Source organism: Oryctolagus cuniculus, chromosome 12 (genome assembly GCF_051225735.1).
Source record: "Oryctolagus cuniculus isolate XC-2025 breed Fujian yellow rabbit chromosome 12, ASM5122573v1, whole genome shotgun sequence".
Classification (NCBI taxonomy): Eukaryota; Metazoa; Chordata; class Mammalia; order Lagomorpha; family Leporidae; genus Oryctolagus; species Oryctolagus cuniculus.
The window spans coordinates 19,481,577-19,506,822 of NC_142878.1; the positions used below are offsets into that span (position 1 = coordinate 19,481,577).

At 45.7% G+C, this 25,246-nt stretch overlaps 1 protein-coding gene and 1 long non-coding RNA gene across 5 annotated transcripts in view; one reads left to right on the forward strand and one right to left on the reverse strand.

Moving 5' to 3' along the window:
* The window catches only part of LOC103351262 (uncharacterized), a 109,799-nt gene that overhangs the window by 54,836 nt on the left and 29,717 nt on the right, over positions 1–25,246 (forward strand). The gene's annotated exons all lie outside the window — the stretch shown is intronic.
* Positions 15,461–25,246, reverse strand: part of AP5M1 (adaptor related protein complex 5 subunit mu 1) — a 43,084-nt gene continuing 33,298 nt past the window's right edge. The window contains exon 8 of the mRNA XM_017348333.4: positions 15,461–16,114. Within this exon, the coding sequence (XP_017203822.2) occupies positions 15,738–16,114 (377 nt within the window). The 3' untranslated portion in view covers positions 15,461–15,737. The remainder of the gene's footprint in view (positions 16,115–25,246) is intronic.

Sequence of the window (25,246 nt, forward strand, 5' to 3'; positions counted from 1 at the left end):
TCCACGTCATCTCTATGTGAGCTCTCACTTTCCACGGAGATAAGACCCGGAGAAGATTCTGCAGACTTACACAATAAATCTGAACTATCTGCTTGGGAATTAGCAGTGAATGGAGACTTCTCAGTCACAGGGTACATGTAGCTACATATGTAAAAGAACAAAGCAGATGATTTTAAAAAAGACCCTGATCCTGTTGGTCAACTTTTGGATTTCTTCCATTCTTTCAGTTACTGAGGTCACGTTTTATTATTGTATGTTGGATGCTCAGGTTGATTCCAGTTTTTCACTCTACTAAATAAGATTTCCAAGAAAATGTTTTGTATGCATATTGTTTCATCTTCATAAAGTACCCTGACATAATGTACCCATCCAACAAACAGGAATTATGGTCACCAACCACCATGCATGAGTGTGGCATGGTCAATAATTGTTCATTGACTTATCCATTATGATTGCTATTCAAATATTACAGAAGGCACCCTGCAGGGCTACATTCAGATGTATCCTGAAGGGGTTTCCAAGCCTTCTGCCCACGGCTCTCCCAAGGTGGCATTTCTCTTCCTGTGGCTTTCAAGCCATTGTGATTGTATAGCATGCATATGTACCTATGTAGTCCAGGACCTGGGGATGCAGAGTCATATGACTAAGTCTAGCAGAGATGGCTGAACTCACACACACTTATCAGTTGGCAAGAAGAAATATAGCCAACCAGAAATATGGTGCGTTTCCATCTGTGCAAAGAACATATCCTCTCCTGTAGTCAAACAGCAACAACCTAAGAGAAAAACTGCAGATCAGTAACTGACAGAATCAGACAGGGTTGAAGTGTGTCTGTGGCCTTGTCATTCCCTTTCATAGACAGCCTTAGCACCACATGATTGATTATGTCAGTTTTCCTTCTCTAAGCTCGCTCTCCACATCACCTTGATTGGGACTGTAGGAACTCCTAATTGTGGAGGCTGAAGTTACGTATTTATAAACAAAGCCTTGGTTTACATCCTCAGATGGCTGTTCATGTTTATTTTAAGTAGGTTTTGTGGGTTTAACTCTAGGAATAACTGGGTGACCTTATTTCTCTTTCTCACCATATTCATCAGTGGTCCTAAAAGCACTGGGCATTTTGGCAGAGAGAATTAAAAAGTCTCAGTCTATTTTATTAAATATTTAAATATTTTTATTTTTTAATTTTAAAATATTTTTAAATATTAAAACTTTTATTAAAATGCATATAGAGCAGAACTTTGAAGGCTACAGATTTAACTTGGAAATACCATTTGCTTAGCAAATACTTATTGAGAACTTGCTGAAAAAAACAAGTGGAGTAACTCAACTGCAGAGACTGTGGCTCAGAGAGGCTGCTATTTTGAAAATGTGCTGAACTTCACCGTTATCTTCTGAATGTCCTAAGGGGAGCAGACCTGGACCAGAAACTGTCGTGGACCACTTTAAAACGCATTTGATTGGAGACTATGCAGACATGGTTGTGTGGAAGTCACCTAAGCATCAACTGACCCAGAGTTTTTGGTAGGGTGTGTTGGGGAGTGTAGTAAATATGTAGGTCTAAGATACTATGCAGGCTGGCCATGGCCCAGTCAGGCTGGGCAGTGCCTTCTTTGCGTTTCCTATGATCTTGGATGGTCCCAAATCATCAGGTATGAGTCTTATTATCCATGTGGTCCAGACTGGATAGGGAAGGAAGTAAGGCTTGGAGGAAGCTAGCGTCCATGGAAAATGGGCAATGGTCTGAAGATTGAGTCCTGGATGAGGTTGAAGATTAGGTTAAGATTGGGAGTGGTGGAGAGAGATTTGAGACGAGAGAAGGCTGTAATTAGAGAATGGAGTTTCTGCGAGGATGGTGGAATTGTAAGTTCCAGAGTTATAAATCTCCAGGATGTGGTCACGAAAATGAGCTCTTAATCAGAAGATAACGGAGGGTGGAGTAGGTGGGTTGTGGGGACCGTTGTTATTTTCCATAGCACTCTTACAGCCTTTGAGAAATTATCCTTCCAATAAGCACTCCTAGAAGTGGGTGTCCATGCTCTTGGCAGTTGGGTTAAGAGTATCACCCAAGCCAATCAGAATTCCTCCATAGGAGTCTTCACTACTTGGTTGGGGTGGGTCCTACACTTTGGTGTAGCAAGTAAAGTAGCCACCTGCCACACCAGCATCTCATATGGGCACCAGTTCAAGTCCAGCCTGCTCCACTTCTGATCCAGCTCCCTGCTAATGCACCTGGAAAAGCAGTGGAGACTAACCCACATCCTCAGGCCCCTGCACCCATGTTGGAGACCCAAATGAAGCTCTTGGCTCCTGGCATCAACCTGGCCCAGCCCCGGCCATTGTGGCCATTTGGGGAGTGAATCAGTGGATGGACGATCTCTCTCTCTCTCTGCTTGTGGTCTCCCTCCCTGTAATTCTGACTTTCAAATAAATAAATAAATATTTAAAATATATAGAAAATTTAAAAAATAATGATTGGGCAAAGGAGAGAAAGGAGGAAGACACTGAGGCATGAGGCTTTGAGACTGGAGCATTTTTCCAGATGACCCCATAGGGAAGGTCAGGTTCCCCCTTCAAAGATTTGGAATCTGAGTCTGATAAGACAAACTGACAAACACAGGTTACTGGGAGAAAAGGCAAATAATTTTTTTGTTGCTATGTCGCTCCTCCGCCCACGGATGAACGACACTGGACGCTGTTGATCCCCCTTCAGTAGGGTTTTTATTACAATAAAGCAGGAGCAAGTAAAGAGAAGAAAAAAGGAGCAAACGAACCAACTGTGCCGTCTCTATCCCCCCTTTAGAGTCCTCTCCCACCAATCCGTGCCCTGCTGGTGTTCCTGCAGTCATCACACCAATCAGGTCTCTGTCCACGCGCTAAGCGTGCCGTTCTCTTCCAATCAGAGGTTGGATCAGCTCCTGCAACTTCTAGCAGCCATGTTCTGTAACTTTCAATTCTGCATTCTTGTACTTCCTCTAGGCGCCATGTTGTGGGAGACGGGCCCTGCCTCCCACACTGCTAAAAGATTTATTTGTTGTTTGAAAGTCATAGTTACAGAGACAGAGAGAGAGAGGGAGAGACCCAGCATTCCCAAATCTGTGTCTCTTGACTCCAGACTCCCCCTGGTCCTTGAGAAGCCGTGTGGATTTCTCCATCTAGATGCCTCATCTATCCCCTGCCCGTCTGGGAGTCCTGCTCTTTCTGCACCCAACCTGACCTGTCTCTTGCCTTGCTGTCGGCGGCATGGCATGGCCACTGGAGCCAGAAACCTGGAAGGAGGTCATCCTCAGCATCTCCCCCTTCTCTCATCCCAAGCACAATCAATTCCTGAACTCTGTTAATTCTACTCTGTAACATTTGCAAGGTTCTTCCCTCCTTGCTGATGTCCCCTCTTGTGGACTTGGTGCAGGAATGTTTTTCCTTTTAATTTGCATTTTTAATGCTGAATTTATCCCCAAGCCATAACCATTTCTTCTGGGATATCTTTTCCTTCTGTGCCACCCCTCTTCGCTTTAGTAATGGTTTGCTCCTTTTCAGTGAGGATCAGCTCAGTGTGGCTGGGGAGCTCACATGTGGGTTAATCGGAACAGGAGCTGTATAGGGACAGCAGCAGAGCCTGGGGATTTATTCACCTGCCTGTGTTCAACGACCAAGAAATCCACATCTAGACCCTTCAACTCAGCATGGCTTTCTGCATTTTTAAACATGGGCAAAAGAAACTCAACCCTTTTTGGGCCACCAACCCTGTGTCCAATCCCACTGTTTTGTTTGACCTGGGCGCACCTACCAACTCCACCATTGTAACTAGGGAATGGCACACGTTGCCTCTTTAAGGTGACGTCTTTCAGATACTTGGTGGCTTTTCGGATACGCAAACCCTGGATGGCCTGGGAAGTTTCTCAGATTTTTTTTTTTTTTTTTTTGACAGGCAGAGTGGATAGTGAGAGAGACAGAGAGAAAGGTCTTCCTTTGCCGTTGGTTCACCATCCAATGGCCGCCGCAGCCAGCGCACTGTGGCCGGTGCACCGTGCTGATCCGAAGGCAGGAGCCAGGTGCTTCTCCTGGTCTCCCATGCGGGTGCAGGGCCCAAGCACTTGGGCCATCCTCTACTGTACTCCCGGGCCACAGCAGAGAGCTGGCCTGGAAGAGGGGCAACCGGGACAGAATCTGGCGCCCCGACCGGGACTAGAACCCTGTGTGCCGGCGCCGCAAGGCGAAGGATTAGCCTTTTGAGCCACCGCGCCGGCCCTCAAATGTTCTTAAACTGAACACGAACATTTGAAGCTCTTGAATTGCATGATTTTGTCGAGTTTGCTAGGTCAAGTTAACAGCAAACCATGTGCACTGATCACCTAAGGCCACTTACAGGAAGAGCCTGCTGCAGATTTTTATGACAAACCCTTCGCTGGTCTCTGCCACCTGTCTTGAAAACCTCCAGTGCAAGCTGGGCTGTCTCCACCTGGCCCCCAGCACCTCCGGCTCCTCTCCTGCTCCCTCTGCCTCTGCGTCTCTGGGCATGCCCCTGCCTTCCAGCCACCTGCATAGTCTGCAGTTGCTGGAGTCTTCCATGGCTCTCCACACGTCGGGCTTTGGCTCAGAAGCTGCTCCCTTGGCCTATATCGTCCCTTTCTTCCTCCTAGGTCTCATTCGTGTTTTCGGTTGGCTGTGAGTGCCGCCTCCGCTAGGCATCCTTTGGTGATGGCTCCCCCCCCCCGTCCTCTGGGCAGGACAAACAGAAAAGAACACAAGGGCTCTGACGAGAATGATGACAAGGAGCCGGAACCCGCATCGTCCCCAGCTGACCAGCACTCAGGGTACCCGTTCACTGCAGTATCACACCACACCTTACAAATACGCCCAGCTGTTGCCAACCAGACACACGTTTTAGTGTTTAAGGGAGAGGCTAACTAGCTTGATTTGGTAATCACACACCGAATACACATATCGAATTCTCACACTGTGCTCCCTACATTCGCGCGATTCAAATGAGAATTTTAAGAGTGCATTGGGAAATCTGCTAGCAGTGAAATCGCTGCCCTGTGTTGGGGACATGGACCGAGCTGTCTCACTTCCCTGCTAAGTTGCAAGTGCTTTGGGGAAAGAGCGCTGAGTCCAATTCCCTTGCCTGGTGCGGAGGCTGCACACAGCAGGCTGCTGACAGCGACTGAAGGTGTGACCGGGAGAGTGGATCGGGGAAGATGCGTCGCTAACTGTGGCTCCTTGATTCTGTGAACCTGTTGCCTCCTCGTGCAGTGACTGCTCTGTGAAGAACTGGTCAACCACGTCTCGTCTGAACACTAAATTCTCGCTAAGATTTTCTCTGCCACGAAGGACGTAGCTGGAGAAATAATCAAATGTCTTCCTTTTTACGGAGGAAGAAACTGAGGCACAGAGAGGTTAAACGCACAGAGCGGCCAAGCTGGGAGACGATCCTGGCTCCTGTGTCCCCAGTGTCTTTGCCACTGTGCGAAGCACCTGGCGCTTCAAGGACTTGTGACCTTGTTTCTCTGGGGGACGCCCTGGGTGCCGGCAGCCTCCGCAAAGGGACGCCCCCAGCTGCAGACAGCTCCGAGTGGCTGTGCAGCCTCCGTCTGCGGTGTCTGTCTCTGGGCCGCAGGCAGGAGTGCCACAGAGGGTGCCTCTCGCTTGGCCTCCTTTGGTTTCCTCCATGTTCTTCAGCAATTCTGAGCTAGGAAAAGAGAGGACGTTCTTCCTCCGGCCTGGTTGGGAGCGTGAACGTGGCCTTGGAGAAAGGCTCCACTTAATTGGATAATGCAGCTTCCTCGTGGTTTTTGTAACAGCTGCTCACACGTGAGGCACTGAACTAAAGCATTTGCTGCTGGGTGTGTGTGTGTGTGTGTGTGTGTGAATGCGTGTGTGTGTGTAAGTTCCAACATCAGCGTGTCATGCTGAGTGCCCTTCCCACCCCTGTTCGTAGTCCTCTGGACTTTTCAAGGTCAACCTGGTTTTCACGCCGACTGCTCCTGGTCTCCTTTCTACCATTCTCTGTGTGTCTGCCGCCCTCCCCAAGGGACCCCTCTGGAGTTGTTCTTGGGTTGCTCTCTGATCACTGTAACACATTCAGTAGGTTAGCTTGACTGAGGTTCCCTTTGGCAGTATGGCACCCGCCAGCCTGCGAGACACTAGATATACTGGAATCTCCAGATTCAAAGTACTGTTGGGTGTTTCAGAGACGGCTGCTCTGGGAAATGATTGCCTCTTATCATCTTGCCGACATTTGTGAATTTCCTTGTGTAAACGATTGCTAAGAATGTTTGCTCAGCTAGAGAACAACGTAGAGGGAAAAAAAAAGGCATAGACTCCAAACAGCTGAGAGCAAAGACTTTGCATCTTACTGAGGTTTGCCAGCTCCCGGTTCCACGCTGAGCCGTAGATTGCACGCTGAGTGTGTGTTGTGTGTGTCAGCAGCAGTGTCTTGGAGAATGGACCTCCTCCACCTCTCTGAAGCCTCCTGGAGTGTGTGTGTGTGTGTGTGTGTGTGTGTACCTAACTGTGGAAGTGTTCCTGTCATGCATGCTTTTTGAGGTGCTGTATCAAGGTGCAGTCAGCAACAGATGAAGGTACTTCAAAGAATGCATGGAGGCCGGCACCATGGCTCACTTGGCTAATCCTCCGCCTGCGGCGCCAGCACACAGGGTTCTAGTCCCGGTTGGGGCGCTGCTTCTGTCCCGGTTGCTCCTCTTCCAGTCCAGCTCTCTGCTGTGGCCCGGGAGCGAGTGAAGGATGGCCCAAGTGCTTGGGCCCTGCACCCGCATGGGAGACCAGGAGAAGCACCTGGCTCCTGGCTTTGGATCAGCGCAGTGCGCCAGCCGTACTGGCCATTTGGGGGGTGAACCAGCGGAAGGAAGACCTCTCTCTCTGTCTCCCTCTCTCACTGTCTAACTCTATCTGTCAAAAAAAAAAAAAAAAAAAACATGGAAAATAAAATTAGATAAGTTTATTTTGGTGCAAAAAATTTGAAATCCATGCATATTTTTGGTTCCTAACTTTACTCCCTCCTAAGGACTAAAACAGTTTCGACCACTATGAGGGAAAAGTCTAATGAATGAATTCTAATTAAGGTCATTGCACGGCCCACATATCTCTTTCCTGCCAGGTATTTATTAGGGAATTTTTGCTTCCTTAAATACAAAAGACACTCCAACTACTTACTAATAACGGCTTCTGAGTCAATTTCTCGATTCCTTGTAGCTGAGGAACAGTAAACATTCCGGATGCTGACCCTGACGTCTGTGATCGCGCAGGGGAAAGCAGCGAGCCTGGAGCTCTGGGTGCTCTTGGGTTCCGCGGCCCCTCTCCCCTCTGCCCGCCCGGAGCTCTGAGCGGCCGCGCAGAATCCCGCCCCGCGCCCTCCCTTCCCGGGGCCTCCAGCTGCCGGTAGGGGGTGCTGTTGTCTAATGCAAGGCCGCTGCTCGCAGTAGAGTTTGGTTATGGCTTCCGCTCGTTTCTCAACTTTGCCCTTTTCCAAGATTTAATCTGTTTAAATTGGTATTGGTTATTTGCTTTTACGTTTACTGTGAATTTAATCTTTCGTCACTGTGTAATGCGCTGAAGTGCTCTTTTGGTTGCTGCCACTGCACTTGATTAGCATTCATTTTTGCTAGAATGTGATCTGAATATCAGTGAGCTGGTTCGGGAGAATGAATGGTAATTTTATTGATTTAAAAACAATGAAATATTTGATTGTTTTGTATAAACGCACGAGGTGAACTTTGATGAGCTCGATTCTGGGGTCAAACTAAGACTTTTGGAATAAAATTTTGCCTGTAAAATTTTATTTTTCTGCTGGTAGAGATGCATTATATTTGCATTTTTGAGCCTGAATAATTCTAATTCCATTTTTATTGTACAAACCCAAGAGGAACATTTGCTTTGTTTTCACTGATTACTTATACAATTATTCCTTTCAGATACTACATGAACCATGAACCATAATATTATATTCCTTGCTAATACATTTTGGCAAAAGTATTTACATGAAAACACAATGCATGAATGTAATGACTTTCTCAAATGAGCACATTGTTGCCAGGAAGCAATCACCTTTATTTTAATACAAGTAAAATTCATTAAATTTTTCTCAATTAGCAAAGCGACTTTTCCAAATGAGCTAGTGAAGAAAAACATTGCCTGTGTTATCCTAACCCGGCCGATTTGCTTTTTATTACCAGATGCCTATTTGAGGAGGAGGGGGGTGGAAAGGGGAAGTGTTTAATTTTAATAAACTTGATGCAATGCTGACTCCTACGGGATTAAGTATGGCTCTGATACCCTTAGCTTCTTTTCAGTTAGTTTCAAAGTAAAAGTTGGAATTGAAGGCAGAAGCCTTTGAAACAAAGATGCTACTCTCACCACTCACCTTGAAATGTACAGCTCAGAGTCCTGAATGAACAAACCCTTTGAATCACAAACTTAAACAAAAGAATATCTTATTTTCCCCTCTTATTAAAATGTTTAAATCCCACCCTAAGCCTAATAACCAGATTATGCCATTTGACACAGGCAGTTGGCCTGAGCCCTGTAAGTACAAATGTAGTTTTTTTGGGGGAAAAATTCACGTTTCTATCATCCACTTTTTTTTTTTTTTTTTGACAGGCAGAGTGGACAGTGAGAGAGAGAGACAGAGAGAAAGGTCTTCCTTTTGCCGTTGGTTCACCCTCCAATGGCCACCGCAGCTGGCGCGCTGCAGCCGGTGCATCGCGCTGATCCGAAGGCAGGAGCCAGCTGCTTTTCCTGGTCTCCCATGGGGTGCAGGTCCCAAGCACTTGGGCCATCCTCCACTGCACTCCCTGGCCACAGCAGAGAGCTGGCCTGGAAGAGGGGCAACCAGGACAGACTCCGGTGCCCCGACCGGGACTAGAACCCGGTGTGCCGGCGCCGCAAGGCGGAGGATTAGCCTAGTGAGCCGCGGCGCCGGCCTATCATCCACTTTGCAGATGAACTTCATTGCCCTTATCTGAAGTGACATTTTAGTAATAGGTTTGTTCCTTCATTTTATGTATAGGCAGAAAACATCTTTTTCCCCCTTAATATAAGCTTGGTTTTAAAAAGGACAGTAGCTGTGAGCACACCGAATGACTCAGAATCTGGAATTTGTCAAATGTATTATATATTCCTAATAAAAATGCAAAGACTAAGAATGTTAATTATCCTATATGTTTATGGGGCTCTTACTGTGATTTTTTTAATCTTTTTTCTTTGAAAGATGAGAGACAGATGGGGAGAGAGAGTGAGAATGAGAGAGAGAGAGAGAGAGAGAGGGAGAGAATTCATGAGCTCCCATCAACTGGCTCACTCCCCAGATGGCTGCACCAGCCTGGAACTCCATCTGGGTCTCCCACATGGGTGGCAGGGGCCCAAGTACTGGGCCATCCTGCACTCATTGGCAAGGAGCTGGATTGGAAGCAGAATAGCTGGGATTCGAACTGGCGCTCCAACCAGGGATGCCAGCTTCCCTGGAGAGGGTTACCCTACTGAGCCACAGTTCTGCCCCGGGGCTGTTGCTGTTACAGGACTTCATATCACTAAATGTGATTCTTGGAACTCTGCTGGCATTCTTCAGGTGGGTGGTACAATGTGAGTTAAGTGATATTTCTAAGGGTATGAGATTAAGGCTATAAATTCCAACTTTTCGTGATGTTTTTCTAGGATAAGTGACAATTAATATGGTCTCTGTCTTGTAGGAAATTAGATCAAATTGTTAAAATAAATTACACGTTAAACATGAAATAAGTTATCAATATTATTCTCTTTCCCCAGTCTTCCAAATAGCTCTTAACTTGACAGGAGGATGAATGATGTCCTTTTAAAAAAGAAAAAAGTCACCGCAATAAAGAAAGGGTGTGTGGCCTTCTAGAAAAGTGGCTGATTATGGGGCTGGGTTAAGAAATACGCAAAATGAGCCTAGAACACCTCTGTAGTGCAAGAGAAAAGGAAGTGCTCAAAACACAAAATGGGCCACGGGCGGCGCTGTGGTGTAGCAGGTAAAGCCGCTGCCTGCGGTGCCAGCATCCTGTATGGGTACCAGTTTGAGTCCCGGCTGCTCTGCTTCAGATCCAGCTCCCTGTTAATGTGTCTGGGAAAGCAGCGGAAGATGGCCCAAGTGCTTGGGTCCCTGCACCCTTGTCAGAGACCTGGAAGAAGCTTCTGAATCCTGGCTTCGTCCTTGCCCAGTCCTGGTAGTTGGGCCATTTGGGGAACGAATCGGCGGATGAAAGATATTTGCTCCCTCTCCCTCTCCCTCTCCCTCTCCCTCTCCCTCTCCCTCTCCCTCTCCCTCTCCCTCTCCCTCTCCCTCTCCCTCTCCCTCTCCCTCTCCCTCTCCCTCTCCCTCTCCCTCTCCCTCTCCCTCTCCCTCTCCCTCTCCCTCTCCCTCTCCCTCTCCCTCTCCCTCTCCCTCTCCCTCTCCCTCTCCCTCTCCCTCTCCCTCTCCCTCTCCCTCTCCCTCTCCCTCTCCCTCTCCCTCTCCCTCTCCCTCTCCCTCTCCCTCTCCCTCTCCCTCTCCCTCTCCCTCTCCCTCTCCCTCTCCCTCTCCCTCTCCCTCTCCCTCTCCCTCTCCCTCTCCCTCTCCCTCTCCCTCTCCCTCTCCCTCTCCCTCTCCCTCTCCCTCTCTCTGCCTGTGCTTCTCCCCGACTGTAACTCTGACTTTCAAATAAATAAATAAATCTTTAAAAAAAAAAAAAATCTAGGGGCCAGCACTGTGGTGTAGAGAGTAAAGCTGCCGCCTGCAAGTGCTGGCGTCTCATATAGGAATGGTTGTAGTCCTGGCTGTTCCACTTCCGATCCAGCTCTCTGCTATGGCCTGGGAAAGCAGTAGAAGATGGCCCAAGTGCTTGGGCCCCTGACCCACGTGGGAGACCTGAAAGAAGCTCCTGGCTCCTGCATTCAGATCAGATCAGATCAGATCAACTCAGCTCTGGCAGCCATTTGTGGAGTGAACCAGCAGATGGAAGGTCTCTCTCTGTCTCTGTCTCTCTGTCTCTCTCTACCTCTGACTTTCAAATAAATAAATAAATAAATCTTTCCTAAAAAAATTTTTAAAAGCCCACAAAACAAACAATTGCAGCATGTCAGAGGGACATCAGTGTGAAAACAGAAGCCATCAATGGGCAAACCTGAGCAACTTGGCAACCATATTAAGTAGTACTAAGCTACAATGCAAAGTGGAAAATAAATATTCACGAGTCTATGATTAATTAAATAGGCCAACCATACATTTGGTGTTTGTCAAATGTGTTACATATTCCTAATAAAAATGCAAAAACTAATAATATTAATTATCCTATATGTTTATGGTGCTCTTGCTCTTTTTTTAAACAAAACTTTTTTTATTTGAAAGATGAGAGCGAGAAAAGGGATAAGGGAGAGAGAGAAAGAGAAGGGGGAAATAGATACATCTTCCATATGGGAGAATTCCAAATAATTTATGAAGATAGCCCCACACCTCAAGGCAGTGGAGCGTAGCTCTCCACCAGTGGGTGTGAAACTGAGTAGAGTATAGTTCATAGTAATGCACCCATGTCCGTTCCCTGGTTGTGACAGGTGAGCGAGGAGCAACCAGGTGACTGTGAATTATCTTTGTAGCTTCTCTGTAAGCCTAGAACTGTTCTCAAATTAATTTTTAAAAAAAGAATGTCTAAGATTTTATTTCTGTTCCATAGGTCTTGCTAAGTTTGGGGTGGGCGGGTGGTAGGGGGAGACTTGAGGCTTGGGATATAGGAAAAAATGAGACAGAAGAGACAAATCCTACCCTCTGAAAAGCATAAAGGGCTTGGGGAAAATGCCCCTGTGCAACCCCCACCCCCGAGGCTCTTTGCCTTTGTGGATACTGGTGATCTTGCTGTAAGTTGGATTTGAGCAAGCCCGCGGGCTGTAGGAAGCCTGTGCCTGGTCTTGGAAGCATGGACCTGCCATTCTTACGTGAACTGCACTGGCGTCTTTTGTAACTGTCGGCTAGGGCACCCCTTCTGCTTCTCGAATGTGTAGGATCCCCAGACTGTTGGATCCTGATTCATTCATTCATTCTCTCTCTCTCTCTCTTTCTCTCCCTCCCCCCGCACCCACAGTTTCACAAAGAGGGTGGAGAGGAAGGAAGCAAATCGGGGGCCCTTGAATCTTCAAATGTCTTAACACGGTGGTATTTTTGACGGGACCTAGAATGTAAATTCCTTTCCCTCAGTGTACGGAAGGCATTGTCCGCTTTCTTCTAGCTTCCTGTGTTCTCCAAGGAACTTTGATCCAAATCCAAACTTTGTTTTTTCCCTTTGGAAATTCTGTGGATCTTCTCACTGTCCTCCAAGTTCTGAAATTTCCAATCTATCAACTTTGTACAAGTTCATTTACTGTAGTGGGCATGCACCGGACTTTTCCACTTGGAAACTCGTGTTCTTGGTCCAGCCTTGGAAACTGTTCATGCATGTTTTCGCTGGTGACATCTGCTCTGTTTTCCTTGTCATCCTCAGCTTCAGGTGCTGGATTTCTTGTGTTTCTCCCTTTTTTTAATGGGTGTTTTATTTTCTATTTGTCTTTCGATCTAAGTTTGAGAGAGTTTCTCAATTTCTTTTCTCGTTTTTTTTTTTTTAAGATTTATTTATATGTGAAAGGCAGAATTGCACAGAGGCAAGGATAGAAAGAAAGAAAGATCGATCCATCGATCTTCCATCGCTGATTCACTCCCCAAATGGCTGTAATAGCTAGAGCTGGACTGATTTGAAACAGGAGCCAGGAGCTTCTTCTAGGTCTCCCATGCTGATGCAGGGGCCCAAGGACCTTCCCAGGTACATTGGCAGGGAGCTGGATTGGAAGTGGAGCAGCTGGGACTTGAACCGGTTAAGCTTCCACCTGCAGCACTGGCATCCCCTAAGAGTGCTGGTTAGAATCCACCACCGTGGCTCACTAGGCTAATCCTCCGCCTTGTGGCGCTGGCACACCGGGTTCTAGTCCCGGTCGGGGTGTCGGATTCTGTCCCGGTTGCCCCTCTTCCAGGCCAGCTCTCTGCTGTGGCCCAGGAGTGCAGTGGAGGATGGCCCAAGTGCTTGGGCCCTGCACCCCATGGGAGACCAGGAGAAGCACCTGGCTCCTGCCATCGGATCAGCGCAGTGCGCTGGCCACAGCGCGCCAGCCGCGGCGGCCATTGGAGGGTGAACCAATGGCAAAAGGAAGACATTTCTCTCTGTCTCTCTCTCTCACTATCCACTCTGCCTGTCAAAAAATAAAAATAAAAAAAAAAAAAAAAGAATCCCAGCTGCTCCTCTTCTGATCCGGCTCCCTGCCAATGTGCCTGAGAAAGCAGTAGAAGATGGCTCAAGTCCTTGGGCCCCTGTACCCTCGTGGGAGACCCAGAAGAAGCTCCTGGCTCCTGGCTTCGGATCAGCACAGCTCCGGCCATTGCTGACAACTGGCCAACTGGGGAGTGAACCAGCGGATGGAAGATCTCTCTCTCTCTCTACCTCTACCTCTACCTCTGCCTCACTGTAACTCTGCCTTTCAAATAAATAAATAAATCTTTTTTTAAAAAAAATCACGGATCTGTGAAAAGTCTCTGCCTAGCAAGGAAGGTGGTGACGGGGCCTCACTCTGGCGCAGTAGTTGGGCTGGTCCATTTGTGAGAACTCCCAGCGCGCACCAGTCTTTCTCGATGGCGTCTCTTGGTTGGATTGGATTTCCAAAGAAGAAAGGGTCTCGGCGTTGCTCTGTGGAAGCCTCCGGTTTTATGCCCTGGACAGTCCTGCAGCAATCCCTCTGGTTTTAGCTTTGCCTCCTCTACATTTCAGTGACTATCTGGGGCGGTCAAGCCCTGAGGCTTCAGCAGTTGGTTCTGAAAACAATGCTCTATTTTTACGAGAGTTACTAGGGGAGATACCAGCCGATCTGCTGTCACCTCATTTCCCATGGTCCCTTGAACGTTTCTATATCTTTACTTTTGTCATTCTGTTGCTTGGGGTGTTCTGGCAAGGGTGTCAGAAATGTGTATGTATACCCTGTCCAGTTCAGTTGGAAGTGCAGTATGTCTGTTCTGAGTACTTAGCACAGACTGGATTCTTCTATTGGGGAATATGAGAATGTTCGCGTGGGGCGCACTAGTGAGTCATTGTCAAGTCTCACATTTAACCTGAAATCTGGAATTGGCCCTGGGAAGGACTGAGTAATTCAAGACACTGTCTTTTTCCCATGACTCAGAGTCAAATCAGAGGTGGAAAGGAAAGGACACTGCTTGGTGTAATAATTATGCAGTTAGAATCACTAAGAAGGCGTTCCTGTATGTATCTTATGTACTGAGATTTCTGTATATTGTAATGATTTTTTCTTGTTTTTGTTTTTGTTTTTTTTTCACTAGACCAAAGAAAATTAATGAAGGAATGGAAAACAGAAACACTGTTTTTTCACCCTAAGAATGGCTAAGAGAGTGTTGAGGAAATAGGTCTTCTTTGAAGGGGTCTTAAAGTGTCCCATGATTGAAATATAATAATTTGAGGGTCACACAATCAAATGTGCAGTGGAGTCACGCGGGTTTAAAGAAAGAGAACAAAGCAGCATGAAACATAAGGCATGACAGAGGCCTGTGACCTTGGAGTCGAGGCTGTTATGGGAGAGTCGGAACTCCGGAGAGGTGGAAAGGGAATGCCTGTTTACAGCGGGTTCTTACGATCGAACTTCAGCCCGCTGGTGCCTTGTGGAGATGACTAACCCAAACTGTTCCGGGAAACCGGGCATCTGCACTTTCAGCTGGAAGTTATAAATGTGCAATTAAAATGCTGACATGCCATATCTCAACTTCAAAATGTTCAACATTGGCAAGTAATTAAAATTGTAAAGCTATTACACAGGCCAAGGGACACCTCTGTGTGAATAAGACTGCATTGCGGCGCTGCAGCCTACAGCCTTTGCCACAGTCTCCCGTGTGCCCTGGGTTCGTTTTGCAAGATTATGTAGTCATGCAGAGCTGTCATGTCAAACGTAGCCTCAAACATTGACATCCATCTCTGGGAGATTCTAGGCTTAGTAAGTTACTAAAAGAAAGGAGAGTAAGACCTTAGACATTCTGTACACTCTTTCCCAGGGAGCCACACTATTTTCTCATATAGAGGTGATTCAGTTCCTCAAAGTCAACCTGCTTTTCCAGTTCTTCTGATAAGAACGGGACCTGTAGTACCGGGCAGCTGCATAGAGGAATAAAGACGCTCCTTACCCACTGATAGGAAAAGATCTCCAAGATACCTTGTTGGTTAAAATATTGATATATATAATATGTATTGTGTAATATAGAATACATATTATATATTATATATTTTGTTATATAATATATATTTTAAAATTTTATTTAAGAAATACAAACTTCATGCACTTAATATATACAAATTGGGGAACACGGTGATTCCCCCCCCCAACTCTCTCCCACCCAGACTCCCACCCTTCTTCCTCCTCCCTCTCCCTTCCCCATTCTTTTTTCACAAAGGTCAGTTTTCAGTTAATTTTATACTCATAAGATTAACCCTACACTAAGTAGAGAGTTCACCAAATAGTATGAAGAAAAAAGAAAAAAAAAAAGAAGCAAACAAAAACAAGAAAAACATTGTTCCTCAACAGACAAGAAATATATATTATATGATATATAAAATATATCTAATAAGGTATATATTTTATATATAAAATATGGTGAGGTACAATGTGACTAAACTGCTTTTTGTGTTAAAGTAGAGGAAAATATAGACATATTTTTATATTTGCTTGTCTGTGCATGAAAAAAATCTAAGATTACATGAAAAAGTAGGATTACTGATGGGGTGAGAAGTGGGCTGGAGCTGAGGACAATCCGGAGAGGAAGCCTTAGCTAGCAAGATTTTTCTTGAGCTATAATAAAGTCTTTTAGAGAAAATTCTATTAATCAATATATTTGAATCCCAAATCCATATCCAACTAACTTCAGTTTGAAAAGGGTGCTTCTGTGATGCATGCATTTGAAGACCAGCTGAATAAGACTTGGCTGGAGAAATTGGGATTTTCTTGATTTTTGTTCTGTGTTCCGAACTCTCAGCTCTTAGCTCTTGGGTGTTGTCTGCATTCTCTCTTGCAGCACAAGGCTGCCTCCAAGGTTCTGGAAAAGTGGCCAACAGATGCATGAGTCAAATTACTTGCCAAATAGGATCGAAAATATCAATTTCCTCTGTCAGTAAAGTCTAAAGACTCTTGGACCATTTGGTTCACACACCCATTTCTGCTCCCTGAACCAATCAATTGTGGTCAAGGTATTCTGATTGGCTGAGCCTAGGTCCCATGGAGATGTTGAAGTTGCCCACACTTGTACCATATAGAAGGGGAGGGATATTCCCTTAAGCAAGGGGAGACAGGCAACTAACACACACCTGCTCAAAATTAGAACAAATTTTCCGAATGCCTGTTACTCAGACATTTATGTCTAGATCTGCTGTAGGACCCAGTGAACTGCAAGATGCTTGGGATGTGGAAAATGACCATTCACTCTCTGAGATCATGTTCTTAATTTATGTGGCTGTGAAGTTGAAATGGGAATATGATAGCTTTTTAAAAAATATTTATTATTTATTTGAAAAGCGGAATGACAGAGAGAGTAGGAGAGAGAGAGAGAAAGAAATATTTTCCATCTGCTGGTTCACTCCCCAAATAGCCACAATGGCCAGGGCTGGACCAGGCTGAAGCCAGAAGCCAGGAGCCTCATCTGGGTCTCCCATGCGGGTGCAGGGGCCCAAACACTTGGGCCATCTTCTACTGCTTTCCTAGGCTGTAATAGAGAGCTGGATCAGAAGAGGGGCAGCCAGGATATGAACTGGTGCCCCTATGGGATGCTGGTGCTACAGGCAGATGCTTAACCTACTATGCCATAGTGCCGGCCCCCCAAACTAACATTTCTAGAACATCAAAATCTCAGCTAAGAGCAGTAGAAAATCATCTAGCCTAGCAATTGAAAGCAGAAGAGTAGATGTCCAGTTAGCTAGCTGGTGTATCTTGCAGGTTTTCCAGGACCTGGAGAGAACCATTTATTTCAAGAGAAAATGCATGTATGACCTAAGATAGCAATACTCTATGCACTGTCAGAGGAAGTAGGCTGAACCAAGCCGTCTGAATCCTTTGACATCCAAGAAATATCCTCTGTAAAACTGAGATACAGGCTGTTATGTCAAACTGTTGGGGTTGTGTTAGCGTCCACCATAGGTGGAAGGTGTATGTGCCTCCGATGGCATGTGTTGAAATCCTCACACGCTTCCATGTGATGGTGTTGGGAGGTGGGTAGATAATGAGGGGGGAGCCTTCTTGTATGGAATTGGTTTCCTTTAAAAGGAATCAAAGGGTCAGGTTTTATGGCTCAGCTGTTTGAGCCACTGCTTGGGATGCCTGCATCCCATGTCTGAGCCTGCTGAAAGTCACGGTTACTCCATGCCTCTGATCCAGCTCTCTGCTAATGTGCCTGGGAGGCAGCAGATGGCCCAAGTACTTGGCTCCCAGCCACCCAAGTGTGAGACCTGAATGGAGTTCTGGGCTTCTGGCTTCATCCTGGCCCAGTTCTGGCATTGGCTGGCATTTAGGGAGTGAAACATCAGATGGAAGGTCTCTCTGTCTCTCTCTATTCTCTCTGTCACTCTTCCTTTCAAGGCAATGAAAATCAATAAATAAACATCTTAGAAATAAATAGGGGCTGGTGCTGTGGCATAGCAGCTGTGGTAGAGAATTTTCAGAGAATTCAGTGTCCTAAAGGAGCTTACATCTTGTAGAATGGAGTAAAATGTATGTAGCAGAAGGTCAAGATTTTGCAATGCAGGTGTTTATATTTCAGTACATCTCCTTATTTGTGTGTGCGTTTTAATTTATTTATTTACTTGAAAGTCAGAGTTACACAGAGAGAGAAGGAGAGGCAGAGAGAGAGAGAGAGAGAGGTCTTCCATCTGTTGGTTCACTCCCCAGATGGCCACAATGGCTGGAGCTGCGCCAATCCAAAGCCAGGAGCCAAGAGCTTCTTCCGGGTCTCCCACGTGGGTGCAGGGGCCCAAAGAGTTGGGCCATCCTCTACTGCCTTCCCAGGCCACAGCAGAGAGCTGGATGGGAAGTGGAGCAACCAGGACCTGAACCAGTGCCCATATGGGATGCCGGTGCTTCAGGCCAGGGTGTTAGCCCACTGCGCCACAGCACCGGCCCCCCTACTTGTGTTTGCGTTTACAAGTTCCAAGGGTATCCCAGTGTCCTTCTTTTGGGAGCATCCTGCTGGACCAAAACTGTCCTCAGCAGAGCCCAGTGGCCCCAACTTTCCATAGTTTTCTCCTGGCCTTTTGCACTCCCAAGACTTCAATGGCTAAATACAACACCCACCACTTGGAAGAGCACAGTCAAGGCGGAGAGTCTCCCCCAATGGTTCATTCAGCTTAGTGCATACCTCTATAAAGAAAGGTCAAGATTAAGCCTTTATGGGTTTTAGGCCAAGAAAATAAACATCGATGATATCCAGAGGGGTCAATCATTGCCGTAAGAGGGTTTATATACGGAATGAAGGGCCATCCCCAGTATGTGTTCTTTCTGGTTAATAATAGCCTTCCTTTAGGAGTCACTCTCCTAGGAGGGAAAGCTAATGTAATACTCACTGAGTTTTGGGCTTCAGGCTGGGAATTATCAATAGGTCATAAATAAACTACCACCACACCAAAAAGACAGTGAGATTACATATACTCCTACTACCTGCAATTATAGTAAGAGCAACAATTATAAGGCTGTACTCCTACAGACACCCTGGGGAGAAAATGAGAGGAAAATGCTCCATTAGCTTAATGAAGAGAGCACGGCAGAGCCGCAGTGAAATTTTCTCACTATTAGCACCTATGGTGGCCCGGCACTCGCTGCTGGGTAATAATTAAACTTTCTGACACTGAGCCCCCCAGAGTGTGTTCCCCGAGCCCAAAGGACCCCGTTTGCCCTTCTCTCACCTCTTGCCCGTTTGAGCGAGCCATTGCTTGTGGAAATGGAGGGCGTCAGGAGGAAATGTTTACCCCATAGATGACTGCGAAGCTACGTGGGCAGGTTTGCGGGAACACACGCCCACTGAGGTCATTGTTCAGAAATCCGTGTTTCCAGGAACTTTTCCAAGACCCTTCATATGCATAACTTTTACAATTTTTGCAAAAACAAGCTTATCATTTCACTCCATTTTCCATGAACTTTCTTTGGGAGAGGCAAGTTGCCCTGGGTTCAGATTCTGACTTCATCATTTAACCTCACCAAGGTTCATCCCTTAACTCTACCAAGCTCCAAGCTCACCAGGCACCAATCATGCAAACTTCTATGGGTTGCTTGGAGGATGACAAGAGAACATCCATAGAGATTAATCGATATTAAGTGTTTAACAAATGTTATTATTATCCCTGTTCAGAATCTGCCCAGAGCACCATGCATTTGCATGGTGCAGTTCAATGTTTGTGTGATAACAGAGACTCAAAATTTCCATCTGGAGACTGTGATCCAAGCTTTACTTGGCTGTTGGTGGGGAAATGGGGTCCTGCCAATCAGAGAAGTAAGGGATATCTGTGCAACTTGAAGAGGTGAGAGAGAGAGAGAGAGAGAGAGAGAGAGAGAGAGGTCTTCCATTCACTGGTTCAATCCCCAATTGGCTGCAACGGCTGGAGCTGTGTTGATCCAAAGCCAGGAGCCAAGAGCTTCTTCCAGGTCTCCCACGCAGGTGCCAAGGACTTGGGCCATCTTCCACTGCTTTCCCAGGCCACAGCAGAGAGCTGGATTGGAAGAGGAGCAGCCGGGTCTTGAACCAGCGCCCATATGGGATGCCGGTGCTTCAGGCCAGGGCTTTAACCCACTGCGCCACAGTGCCCGCTCTGCATACGTTTCATAATACACGTTTTCCATGGACATTTTGAAGACTCCACGTACACACGGATAATTTTTTTGGCGTCAAAACTCGCTTCTCTTTAGTTCTATTTTCCATGGACTTCTCCCCCCAGAGAAGCACTTCTCAATTCTGTCTTCACCTGTGACAATGAAGCTGACTCACTTCTCTGCTCTGCAGGCTGTGTATGGCGCTCACTCTTTTCCTGATGGAACTAGATGGTTCATGTTCGCATCCTTCCACCTGCCCCCCACTTCAGTGGCCATCTTGCACTGTATTATAAAAGCTGCACCCCACTTCCTCTCCCAGAACCATTCATCCTCCTTCCTTCCCTCTTTAAACTCCAGTAAATTTATAATCACCTGAATTACTAACTATTTTACTTATGTCTTTATTCTGTCTCCTCTTACTATAGTTAAGCTCCAAGAGAACAGGGATTTAGTTTTATTCATTGCTGAAGGCCCAGTTCCTAGAATAATACCTGGCACTTGGCAGAGGCTCACCAATTAACTGTTCTTTCTAGAAGGAATTTAGCAATGTTCAAAATTGTATCCCAAGCCAAAAAATTATAGAAGGGAAAGATTTTTTATAACTCCACAGCTGCCCTTCCTAACCATGAGCCTATCATCCTTGTTGCTATCATCGCTTGGTTCCTGTTATTATGAATGTGTCTCCTCGCCCATATTATGTGACGACAAATCATATTTGATACCTTACTGATTTTAAGAGAGGTTAACAATAAAAGAGATCATTTAGTCACCTGTTTGAGAAGTACAAATTTTATTTCAAACATCAAGTCTTTTACTAAATTTGAGTAACACTATTTTATTTCAAATCATTTGTTTTAAACTCAAAAACAGCACAAGAAAACATCAGTGGTGTGATTTAGTTGTCTAAATTGTACCTACCTTTTGCAGATATTTTGGTTTTATTAAAATCCATTTATTATTATAATGTTATGCATTATTGATACAGACTAATATTTAGGTATGAAGCTCCCTCCTTTAAAGATACATTTATTGTGGCTAACGATGTGGCACAGCAGTTAAAGATGCTACCTGCGATGCCAGCATCCCACATGGCCATCAGTTTATATCCCGGCTGCTCCAATTCCTGTCCAGCTCCCTGCTAGTGGCCTGGGAAAAGCAGTGGAAGATGGCCCAAGTGTTTGGGCCTCTGCCACCCCGTGGGGGACCCAGATGAAGCTCCTGGCCCCTGGCTTTGGAGCTCCTGGTTGCGGCCATTTGGGGAGTGAACCAGCAGATGAAAGAGCTCTTTCTCTCTGTAGCTCTTTCAAATAAAATGAATATTAAAATAAAGATACATTTATATAATTCAGAATGTTTGGTATACCTTTTATTTTGTAATGCATATTTTTATTTCTTCATATACTGGCGTGATTGTGATAAACACACCCAGCAGCATGCACACACACACATGAGGGTACTTCAAAAAGGTAGTGGAGGGGCCGGTGCTGTAGCGTAGCGAGTAAAGCAGCTGCCTGCAGTGCTGGCATCCCATGTGGGCGCCGGTTCGAGTCCTCTCCACTTCTGATTCAGCTCTCTGCTATGGCCTGGGAAAGCAGTGGAAGATGACTCAAGTCCTTGTGTCCCTGCACCCATGAGGGAGATGTGGAAGAAGCTCCTGGCTCCTGGCTTTGGATCAGTGCAGCTCCAGCCATTGCTCGGCCAACTGGGGAGTGAACCAGTGGATGGAAGACCGCTCACTCTTTCTCTTTCTCTCTCTCTGTCTCTCTCTGCCTCTCCTTCTCTCTCTGTGTAACTCTGACTTTCAAGAAAATAAATAAATCTTTAAAAAAAATCTACTCTGGTTGTCACAAATACCTACATTGAAATCTACACCTAGCATTCTGTTAACTAGGTTCACCTTTGCATATGTGTTTTGCACCTTGATTGGTTGATTTTTCTAGTGATTACTAAGCTAGAGAGCTAAATAAGACCAATTTGAGTTCCATTTTTAACTGCATTAGAATAATTTTTATTATTGTGAGCATTTTGTCTTTACTGGTTAAATTAACATTCAGTTGTTGGAGTTGCTGTGCAGAATGCAATGTTATTTTACCTACTGTGTGTTCAGAGCCATCTTGTCACAGAAACAGCATGCTAGTGTGAAAAGCATTATAACAAATAGGTAAATACATGTCTTTGTGAATTAAAAGGGGGTAATTATGCCAGCCTTACTGCATTTCTGGGTGAACAGCTGAAAATAATTGAAGTAAAAATGTCAAGAAATAGTTAACATTAAATAAGAATAATCACAAGATTGTCACAAGAATGAGAATGACCTGTAAAATATTTTTGGTTTCTCTTGATAGACTACTCAAATTAGAATATGAAAACACGTGTGCAAATACAGTTTTATTTTCCCTTCATTTTAAGCAATCCAGTCCTAGACTTTACACTACAGGTACAATTGCTGTAATTTTCCTGTCAAAATAGGTATTTGCAATAAAAGAGCCCCAGATTATTATTTTTATTTTTAAAAGTTTTCTTTATGCTCTGTATAAACAGAACCCAAATAAATCCTGATATTGAAAATATTTTGGCTTCCTAGAAAACCTGTAGGATTCTGCTGTGCAGGGTATGCTTATTACTGAGATTCATTTAAAAGCAAACACACCAGAACTTGCCACTGAGCTTCTGAAAACAGTCTCTGGTTAACCACACTCTTAGCCCCGCGGTTCTGCTACTGTGCCAGTCTTTTCAGGAGCTCCTTTTCTTTGTCAATGACCTCCAAACCACGTGGCCTATTCTTCCAAATATCTGAACTGTTGAGCCTGACGAATGTAAACTGGTTGATTCAAGTAGACAAAATGGTTCTTATTTAACAAAAGGAGGAAATTGCAAGGTTCATTTTTCTTCTACGGCTTCTAAGTTAGCTTCGAGATCTTTCGCAAAGAGAAGTCTGGCTATTTTCCTGGCTACGATAACTTCACTGGATTCCTCTCTAAAGGAAACAAAGTTGAAAGACAGTGTGCACTTGAACATGTGATCTGCTGCAACTGTTGGTAATGCCAGTGCCCTGCCCCCTGCCCTTTTTAGTCAGATGGATTCTAACGGCTTCTGATGTGTAGCAGTGATTAGTGGCATAACCCCGTTATGCCTGTGTTTAGGAAAAAATGAAATGCTTAAAGTTAGAAACCAGCAGGGAACTGTCTGACATAATTAGTTTCGGGCTCATATTACACTCCTGCTTTTTAAATTTTGTATAGAACAATACTCAAGCAGTGGGGATTAGTGGCATCTTTTTGCATATATAATTACTCTCAGCCTTACTGCAAAAATGATTTGAGCAGTAAACTTATAATAAAGGATATAGCAACATAACCCTACTCTCACTACAAAAGGATAGGCTAGTACCATAGGGTAGAAAAACAGAATGAGGGGTGAGTATAGGGAGCAATGGCTAAGCTACCACTTGGAACATTCGCATCCAACATTGGTGAGCTGTGCTGAATCCTGGCTACTCTGCTTCTTTCTTTTCCAGCTCCTGCTAATGTGCACACCGGAAGGCCACAGATGATGATGCTCAAGTGTTGGGACCCCTACCACCCAAATGGGAGACCTGGGTGGAGTTACAGGCACCTGACTTTGGTCTGGCCCAGCCCTGGCCATTGCAGGCATTTTGGGGGTGTGAATCAGTGAATGGGAGATCTCTTTCCATCTGTCTCTCTGTTTCTCTCCTCCTGTTTCTCTGCCTTTCAAATAAAATGTAAATAAAATCAATAAAAACTAGATTGTGGCAAAGGGAAAACAAGGACAGAATGAAGAAATGAAGACAATACAAAGCCGTTAACCAAATGGGCATGGAAAGGCTCCGTGTAGCTTTAACCGAGGTCAGTTACAACTCTCGGCTTCCTGGTTACCAAGGTGGAGGGACATGATCGGTCACAGTGATACAGCTGTGCGCGGATGTGAGCAAGACAGTAAGGAGAAGCAGTGATGCCGGTTAGCTTACCTAGATGGAAATGAAACCCAGACTTTCCCAGTGACACAGATTTCAATTTCCATGTGCTGCGGTGAACATGAGCACTTACTACTTGCCCTTTCGCTATTTTATTAGCATATCACAAGCAATTGGAACGTGAATAATTGTGAACTTCCTCTAGTTTGTGAGTCATTAGGAACACAGAAGCAAGCGGATATGGACATTGAAGGGGGTCAGATGGCATGTCTGAGCATCACCTGTGTCCATTCACTTCCTGTGCCCTGCCTCCTGTCATTCATACGCTAACCTGAGGTGAGATTCTGTTAGGATCGGGGGTCCAGAGGTGCACTTGGACAGCGATCTAACCCGGGAGCCCCCCTCCAACGACTCTGCTTACTAACCCCTCGCACACTACCTCACGTGGCCTAATGCAGAGTCACCTCTTTTTAGATTCCCTAAGTATCAATCTGTGACTTTCACTAAGGTCCAAGATTACCTTTGCACTCGATCCAGGTTTAGCTTTTGTGTAAGCGCTACACCCCGTGATCCACTATTGGCTCAGTAGTTTTCTTTAGATGAATTCATCTTTAAGTGTATTTTTAAATTTTTTTATTTTCAAAGGCAGAGTTAACAGAGATACATGTATACATACATATTTATACATACATACATATATATATATAGAGAGAGAGAGAGAGAGAGAGAGGCATCTTCCATCCGCTTGTTCACTCCTCAAATGTCTGCAACAATCGGTGATGGGCCAGGCTGAAACCAGGTGCTAGGAACTTCATCTGGGTCTCCCACGTGGGTGGCCGCTGCTTCCTAGTGCATTAACAGGAAGCTGGGTCAGAAGTGCGGAGTACCTGGGACCAGCACTTCAACATGGGACAGTAGGTGTCCCTAAGGGCAGTTCTGCTGCAACATTCACCCCTAAAAATGTACTTAGAGAATTTTTAAATTATGATAATAAACAATACATGTGTCAGAATATTCTGAATGTTTTTGTCTCTCTCTCTCTCTCTTTTTTTTTTGACAGGCAGAGTGGACAGTGAGAGAGAGAGAGAGAGAGAGATAAAGGTCTTCCTTTTCCGTTGGTTCACTCCCCAATGGCTGCTGCGGCCAGCGCACTGCGGCCGGCGCATCGTGCTGATCTGAAGGCAGGAGCCAGGTGCTTCTCCTGGTCTCCATGCGGGTGCAGGGCCCAAGCACTTGGGCCATCCTCCACTGCACTCCCTGGCCACAGCAGAGAGCTGGACTGGAAGAGAGGCAACCGGGACAGAATCCAGTGCCCCAACCAGGACTAGAACCCAGGGTGCCGGTGCCGCAGGCAGAGGATTAGCCTACTGAGCTGTGGCGCCGGCCTGTTTTTGTCTCTTTACCAGACATGAAACTCAGGTTTAGTCAGTGGTTCGTTTTAGGAAG